Source organism: Perna viridis, chromosome 2 (assembly GCF_037379345.1).
Source record: "Perna viridis isolate PV_CMFRI_1.1 ecotype Kerala chromosome 2, ASM3737934v1, whole genome shotgun sequence".
NCBI lineage: Eukaryota > Metazoa > Mollusca > Bivalvia > Mytilida > Mytilidae > Perna > Perna viridis.
The window spans coordinates 54,278,779-54,287,549 of record NC_142446.1 but is presented as its reverse complement, the minus strand read 5'-3'; the positions used below and the strand labels follow the sequence as shown (position 1 = coordinate 54,287,549).

Sequence of the window (8,771 nt, the reverse complement as noted above, 5' to 3'; positions counted from 1 at the left end):
TTTTTTTCACCGTAAACTTGACGAGTCTTCCCCTAAAGCTCAAGACTTATTTTAACTTATTTTAACTCTTTTTGGTTTTATTGGAAACTATTGTATTTACTTCTATTTATTGTTTACTTATTCATTGTTGAATTTTTCTGAAATGTTTTGACTACCAATTTTACCGATTTCGACAAGTAATACTTTATGCTCATTGTTTGTGTTGTAATATACTAAAAATAATAATTGACAGTAAAGAATGCGGGAGGTTAAGCGCGTTAAAAGTCCTTGTTTAACCCACTTTTTCCATGCCTGTACCGAGTCAGTACCGATGCGGTTGTTTCTAACTCACCGGTTTTACTTTTCCTTTCGGATCTTACTTATACTTTATCAGTTCGGTAATTTTATTATTACACTTCAGGTGCAAATACTACAAGTTACATGTTCATAAAGCCATGTCGTGGAAAGATTTGAATTGATAACATTTGAGTTATTTCAATCTAAGCGACCACCTAATCCAATTAATGCGAAAACAAAGCCCTATCATTTGTAATTGATTTTCTGAAATAGAAACTACCATTTACATCGACAGGAACCAATTGTCATCTTGTGAGCATTGGCTCCTAAGCATCTGTTAACTTTCAACTACTGTATAGATTTATTTCATATAACCAGTAGTCAGTAGGGAGTTATAATAGGAGTGAAGAATCCTACAGGCTGGCAAATGTAGCCTTTTTTTAGGAATTAAGAGACATTAAAATGTCTGAAAAAAATGTCAAGGAGTTATGCATGAATTGTTTATTTACTGGAACATTTAGTGAAAAAAAAACAAGATTTGGTAAGTTTATTTTTTTTTTTACGAAATATCAATTATTGAAAGGAATTAAAATACTTGAATAGTTGCAACACAAATAAAAAAGTGCAATAGAATCATAGTAGAAATGAAAGTTTTCATTCGAACTTAAAGTGCTTGGTCCCATTAAAAAAGGAAGAAATTATGTTTCTAAATTTCAGGAAACATATTTGTGTAGTGGATAGAAATTTCTGGTACGGGTTGATATATTCTTCTGTTTAAATCTACATTATTTTGGATTAACAAAGAACTGCTGACAGATTTTAATTACATGTTTGATTAAGGTAGCATTAAACTTCTTCAACAATTTTCTCCGTAATGTATCATTATTCTAAGGAACGCAGATAAGAAAAATTCAAATTGTTTACTAAGATATAGTTATATACAATTTGAGACGATATTTTTATAGGCTAATGCATATAAACACCTGCATAGAGAAATATTCTTAATGGAATAATATTAGAATATATTAATATTCTTAGGTGTTAGCAGAAAGTTAAAAAAAAATGACTGCATTTACAATTTTCAGCCAAAAATAAAATTATTATTTTTTATTATTATTTTCAGATCCCAAAGAAAATTTTACATTTAGGAAAATACAAATTATGTTAATTGAGCACCTAAATGTTAAAATGCAAAATACTGTGAATCAAGTATGATGTAAAATGCAAAGACGACTTACATGAACCATAAATATATATTAACGGAATGATATATTTTTTTATGATTTGCAATTCCATTACGGTTCATTTTGGAAAGTTCAAACATGCTAATTTTAATTTTTTCAAGACCATAGATTAAAATTAAATAATACTGAAAGTGTTTATATTAATATAATTTTGTAATGCATGTAATATGTAACTTAATTTGGTTTTTGAATGTCTTTTAAAGAAGTGTCACTGTTCTGTTACCATGGATTGCATAACTCTTGATGTCAGGGCGTTTTAGAGCTTACTTAAAGTTGTATTTGCAATTCTTGGAGATCTTTTGGAAATCTCGATGGAATTTAATACTAGTATTTTATACCAAAATTGTATGTTGGTGCATTTGTTGTGTTTCACCATATCCTTTCTTTTTTTCAATTTAATTATTTCGGTAATTTTGTCATTCAACACTCTACAATAAACTTCACATTCTATTTTTTATCTCCACATTATTTATTTTTTGGTTTACTATAGATTTTATCCATTTTTATAACAGTTTGTTTTGTTCGTTTTCAGAAACCTGAATCAACACGAGAAATATGACTTGTAGACAGATGATATATTGTTTCCTGTTTTATTCTGTTGTATTATGTTCAATTTGTTTCCCAGAATCTTCATTTATGAATTTGACATCTTTAAGCTATGGAGATTCAGACAATAGAATAGAAGTCAATAAAACGAACATGGGAGTTTCATTAAGTGAGGAAAATTACCCTGAAACATTCACAGACAAGACGAGGCTAACAACTTCAAATTTGTCAACGGACATATCTACTCATCGTGAAACACAGGGAAACGTGAATAGATCTGAATTTGAGTTACTTAAAACAGAAGATGAACATGTAATGCTAAAGGAGATGGATAATAATCAAACAATTCGTGAAAAAGATAGCATCAGGAAAACGACTGAGCTGCCAGCATTACTAAATCTATCTACAACATCTGCAGATACAACAGAAGAAGCGCTAGTTAATGAGTCAAATAAAATAAGCTACACGAACAGTACTTCCAGTCAAACAGAAGTAGTCTCTAATAGCTATAAAGATTTTTCGGAAAAAAGCGTCGACGAAGCTACCTTTGAGTCAAGAGACACAAAGTTTAATCCTATGGTAAATTCTACAATACCTTGGGATATGACAAAAGCCAATACACAAAAGTCTGTACGACATGAAAAGTTTTCTGGTACAGCTAAATTATTGACAACCACTCCTAAACATCATCGCCATAAACCATACAGACACAGCTATCATCAGATGTTACATCATAAAACCATGCACCATTTAAGTCTTGGTAGGTATATTCCCTTAAAGGACACCATTCAATGGTTTTCCTTCGTTACTAACCCTTACCAAATTAAGACATAGCAATATTAAATTATAGACGACTTATTAAAACAAATGGAGTCTCAAACATTGTAAAAAAATCTTATTAATTTCTTTACAATATAAATACCACTTTTAAAAGCTTAGGATTGTCTTAACATGAAGCCTTTTCATATCAGGAACTTCGGGCATATCAATGAAGTTTCTAATATAAGATAAGAATTAACATTAAATGCGTAAAGCACTTTTTACTTGATTTTTCCTTTTTTAAAAATAAGTATATATTTTCTTTAAAACTTCATGTTTAATTATTCTAAAATTAGCGTTATTACTTTTTACTACAAAACAAATCAACTAAAATTGGAAGAAATGGCTTGTGTTCATCAACAACTTTTTTGAAAATATGCACAAAGCCTCAAGTTTAGTTGAATAATACAGAACATCGAAATAGTTAAGAATAATCAAGGTTATAGCGATAGTTAAAGAATGTAATCAATCCAGGGACAAAGACCAGACATACACAACAAAAAAATGAAGTAACTAAAATCATACATACAAAGCAACTAAAGCAAATGAGCAACTCGGACTCGACTAAAAACTGAGAGCATGGACCAGGTGCACCGGTAGGGTAAGCGTCCTCTGCTTTTCTAGAAACACCCACCGAGTTGCTCATAAAAAGTCAAGGTGATAACAACAGAAAGACATTGCATTACAATATAATAATCATGCTCAGAAATTATGATAGATAATATGTCATTGTCAAGGAAGTCTTATAAAAGTTTATGACCTTCACTTCCGCTCCATACTTTTAAGGATCTTGATTTGTAAGGTAAAATAATGAAAACTGACAGCTAACAGGATAAAAGTTTCTAAACTGGAATCGTAAAATTAGCTTTTAAGTGAATTAATCCTTTCTGGAAAATTGGAAATCGTATCTCCTTTTAAGTCTGGAAAGAAAAGATTTATTGCAATTTAGGAAATAGATTTGTTTGCTCATACGTACCCAATTCCATTATAAATCTGTTAACAAAGTGGGAAAATTTGTTTTAGTGGAAGAAAATCGAAACCCAGACTGATATAATTTCATTGCGAGATTGCAGTTTCGGCTTTATACTTTTGCTTTATTAAAAGTAACACTTACGTATAAATGCTCTCGGAAGGACTTGGTTTTCATCAACTTTTACATCAACAAATATTATTCCTTTATTTTAAAATATATGTTCAGTATCACATTAATGGGAAAAAACACGTTTTGTGTCCTGCCCTGAGACAGACTTTATGTAAAGACTACTGTTTTTAGGATCATTACATGTACATGGAATTTGATGTATCTAAATAGTCCCATAATTGTAGCTTCGGTAGTTTTGCCGGTATTTAGGTACTGCATCTCACAGCCTAAAGACTACGCAACAATTATTGTTAACTAGAAATCTCAATCGTTTATCACATGTTTGTGTTAAAAAGGAAGACCGTTTCAGAATCTCAGATGTTTCTTTTAGTTAAGAATAAACTATTCTGTGAACAAGTGGCTTATACCCAACTTTCTTAACGAAGACTAACAAAAGTGATTTGTAATAAGTGTATCATTCTGGTGAAGTTTTCATGAGAGAGGCGATGTTGATATTTCTGATATTATTCCAGCTTGGGGTCATATTAATTTACTTTTTATTCAGGGTTTCCACTATCGAAAATTGACAATTTTAATCCTAACAATGTACATCAGCTGTATCATTATGATAAAATTAGCTTTCTAAAGATAATACATGTGTTATGGAAAAGAAAATGTGATGATATTTGTATAATGGAAGAAAAAAAGAATGGAAAAAGTGAAATGCAACTTAAGTACCAGCGTATAACTCCAAACCAGTAAGGTCTTCAATAAGTATGAATAATTCTAAATATCTAATAACATGTGTTTAATGTAGTCTTTACTATAAAATTCCTAATTATCAAATTAGAACTTATTCGTTTATTTTCAAATAACCAAATAAATGTAATGTATATTAAGCCAGTTTGGTTACAATGTTGTTTTTTTTTTGTTGTAATTTGCCTTTTTTCTTTCCAGCAGAGCAGAATACAATTTGTCTGGTATAAGTCAGTAAATTATAGGTTTCAAACTAGTAGATGTCAATATCGATATGAGTCTCTGCTTCTACAACCATTTAAACATGACAGTAGTTCCTTGTTGGCATTTTATATTTTGGTATTCAAAGTCGTATTGAATTGAATGTTGAACATCTTTCTTTGCGTTCAATGAAACCCAATCAGAACACATTTAAGTGTAAAATGGCGTATATTGTATTACATCACCCGCTCAATTGTTACTTTAAATGAGGCTGAGCAATATTTATTCCAATATTAACATGCATGGACAATATTTTTATTAGTATTATGAAATTAAATTTAATTTTTAATTTCATAAATATGCATAAAGTAAATTGAGGAACAAAGTATATGTTATTATTTATAAAAGCAGTTACTAAGACTATTCCAGCTGATGCACTGAGAGCAAGACTTCCATTTCAGCTACTTAAGTCATCCAGACGTTATCACGACCTTTATACCATATCTGCGAGACAGTTCTTAATAACAATAATTTGCCTACAGAAATGTTATGAAGTGATATGAATCTTCTTAATTGGCACTCTCTTATAATAGAAGACTTGTTAAACTTTATTAAATGGTGTTGTTTGCAGAATAACGATTTTGCGGACTTTGTAATGAGAACAATCCATTGCCTTTTAATTAATTAATCATAGCTGGGTTTACTTTTCGATTACTTGATAGAGATTGATACTTAAGTGTTACAGTGCAATTTTTTTTTCGGACGTTGCAGTCGTTAAACGTTCATTGATGTGTAGGGGAAATGCTGTTTAAACAGCAACCATTATAGAAGATGTGTCATGTGACCTCAGATACATTGATTCATCACTAGTAAAGGTACCAGTATCGTATTGCATATCCCTGAGCGGGTGTACGTCAAAACATGGATGCTATAAAAATATAGTGCATTTTCTTTTTGCCTCTCTACAAAGTAATGTTTTGTCAAAAGATTTGAACAATGGCTTATAAAATAGACCAAACATCACACTGTAAGATGAAGAACATCTAACATAATATCATAAAAATGTTCCACTGAAAAGGTTGGTTTGGTGAGTGCAAAACGGAAGTGAAAGTAGGGAAATGGCTATTTATAGTTCAAGACTACTTTTCTGTCCGATCTTCGTGGACTCACCCTATTTTCTTTGCGAAAAATTATTTTTTTCACATGTCCTTAAAAATGCTACATAAGTGAAAGTTTTATTGAATCAAATTACATATTTTTAAAAAATCCTAAAAATATGCACTTCACTATAGAAGTCTATGGGAAAATTAATACGATTCTGAGACCTAAAGCAAAATAAGATATTATTGACGAAATGTAAAATATATAAGAACTATACATCTTACATAAAAAAATTCCAGATTTAGCTAAGGGATATCAAACTTGGAATGGAGAAAATTTCATAAATGAAGTTTTATAATAATCTTTTTTTTAAATAAAACAATTGTTACCTTAAGCTTTCATGTTTTCGTACCCTGATTATTTAGGAACACTAAAACACAAGAGGCAGTAGGAAATTTGATACAAGGTGTGATGTGAAATAGGTCTTAACCAACAAAGCTATTCGCAATATATTCAGTCCTTGGTTTTCACTTGATACCATGATAATGGGACCACCTAGATGTATCGTTTAGGCTAGAATATGATTATTCAACACGTTTAAAGCTAAAATAGGAACTTTTCGCGTGCATTTTTTTTTATTGCGATTCATCATAATTTGACAGGATTGATTGAATAAATTATTGTGAATATCATTCTTTCACGATATTCGCTAACATAAAACATTTCAATAGTTTCTGGATATATTGTTAACACCTTTTTTGTTGTGTGGTACCGGTATATGCACTTACACAGTTCATGATGTCTTCATTTCCCAAAACTTACCTTATAAAACCGTGCTCAAAACAATCAGGAACTTGTACGACTGTTTTCTAACTATTTATTCCGTTTTGCAGTTCCAATTGAAGATGGACCATTCGGTAGTCTGGTCTGGAAGGTAAAAACTTTTAAAAATATATCTCTGCATATGTTGTCAGAAAAAAAAATCTTTTCTGGTAGAGAAGTAGATGATGCAGTAAAAAATCGCAATGAAGTTCTGAAAATTAAAAAAAAAAACTGTCCATTAGTGATATGAATTCGTTTCTCAGTATAATGAATTGTTTCAGCTTGAATTTCGAAGAGTTTTTCACCCCTACAATTTACTTTTGCGTTTTTCTGTTTTTGTATTTTTTTGTTTTTTTTTGCTGTCTTGTTTTGTTTCCCCTATTTAGTAATTTTTTTGTTTTCTGAATCAAAGTATCAATTACAATAATTTGTATTATTTTACATAGGACAAAAAGTACCTGATAAGTGTCCTTATACCAATTGCAATTGGAATTATCGGCGCAGTCTGTATTATTGCAATGACATATACAGCCAGATTTTGTCACAAGTATGAAGCAAAACTCAAAGATATGAAAGCATCTGTTTCACGACAGGTAAGATAAAAGATAAATGGTAAGATAAAGAGATGCAAAAAAGTAAGACAAATATGGTCCTGACGTGACCCAACATACAACTGAAAATCTCGGGAAATCTCATTCTTGACCATTACAGATAAATTCGGCAAATTTCGATCTCGACTCATAAACAATGATTTAATTAAGACTTGTAAAAACCTTTTGCCGCCATATAATATAGTCCATTCTCATAATAAAACAACAATTAGTGTTAACAATATATACTAAAGTAATCATATGGCTTTGAGCATATAAGTATATATAAATGTAACTGATATTTTACATTTGGTACTATATTTTCTTATACAAGCAATCGACAAGGATTTAATGACTTAAGCTTTAAATACCAGAAACATTAGTACATATTTTAAATTGAAATTTGATGAAAAACAAGAAAATGAGTTTTCATATTGAAAGTAATTTTATTTTAAAACGATAATTCAATAGGAAGTAATAAATGAAAAATATTTTAGAATCTAATGTAATACATGATTAATCATTGCTCCATCCTTTTCATCAATGCTGTGTATTGTTCTTTAATTATATTCAAATGACAGACAGGTATACGGAGAAAAAGCAAGCAACAAGAAAATAAAATAAAACTTTACAATTATGTTCGTCGTTGCTTGTTGCATGTTAAATTAGAGGCACCCATAATAGTTCCTCTTTTTTTGTTTTTGTTTTATATGTGTCATTTTTTTACTCAAAAAATAAAATTTGTATACAAAATCAATGTATTTTTAGGCACAACCTTGCACCGACCAGATAACACTCCTGTCAGACTCAGATGAAGTATGATGCATTCTTAAATAAAAGCAAGGTTCAATTAACTAGATACTCGCTTCGTTGATTTGATTATCTTGTTGAAAGGAGTGGCTTTGAACAACACGTTGAGAGGTGATTCATAAAACATTGAGGTCTATCTAACATTATTTTTACGTACATTGCAAAAGTCAGGCAATTTGTGTTTATTTCAGATGCAATGCATGCGAAAATGTTATGTATTAAAATATATAATAACACAACGTTTCCACCTTAACTTACTGCTTCCCTCATTTCATGTAGTATGTAGTTGAAAACAACTTTGTTAATAATCTAGCTATAGAAAAATATATAACCACTGGGAAGCTTATTTAGTTTTACGGATAAAATGGCAACAGACAGACGACACTTATATATATGGTAAGAGTAATCAAGGGGACTAAGATTCTAGCGGAAATCATAATAATGTAATCCAGGGACATAGACCAGACAAACACAACAAAGAACATAAAGTATCTAAAATAATACATACAAAGTAACAAAAAACAA

The 8,771-nt window shown here is 30.2% G+C and overlaps 1 protein-coding gene across 1 annotated transcript; it reads left to right on the top strand.

Annotated features, from left to right (window-relative positions):
- The first annotated feature begins 564 nt into the window (after positions 1-564).
- On the top strand, positions 565-8,476 carry LOC148626055 (uncharacterized). The gene is made up of 5 exons (XM_088569668.1): positions 565-817; positions 2,053-2,826; positions 6,918-6,958; positions 7,293-7,439; positions 8,205-8,476. The coding sequence occupies exons 2-5, from the start codon at positions 2,076-2,078 to the stop codon at positions 8,256-8,258; spliced, it is 993 nt and encodes a 330-aa protein (XP_088425794.1). The 5' UTR covers positions 565-817; positions 2,053-2,075; the 3' UTR covers positions 8,259-8,476.
- Positions 8,477-8,771: the final 295 nt, after the last annotated feature.

Coding starts and splice junctions, on each gene's coding strand:
- LOC148626055 (XM_088569668.1), top strand. CDS start 2,076: ATGACTTGTAGACAGATGATATATTGTTTCCTGTTTTATTCTGTTGTA. Junction 2,827..6,917: donor CATGCACCATTTAAGTCTTG/GTAGGTATATTC, acceptor TCCGTTTTGCAG/TTCCAATTGAAGATGGACCA. Junction 7,440..8,204: donor AAGCATCTGTTTCACGACAG/GTAAGATAAAAG, acceptor ATGTATTTTTAG/GCACAACCTTGCACCGACCA.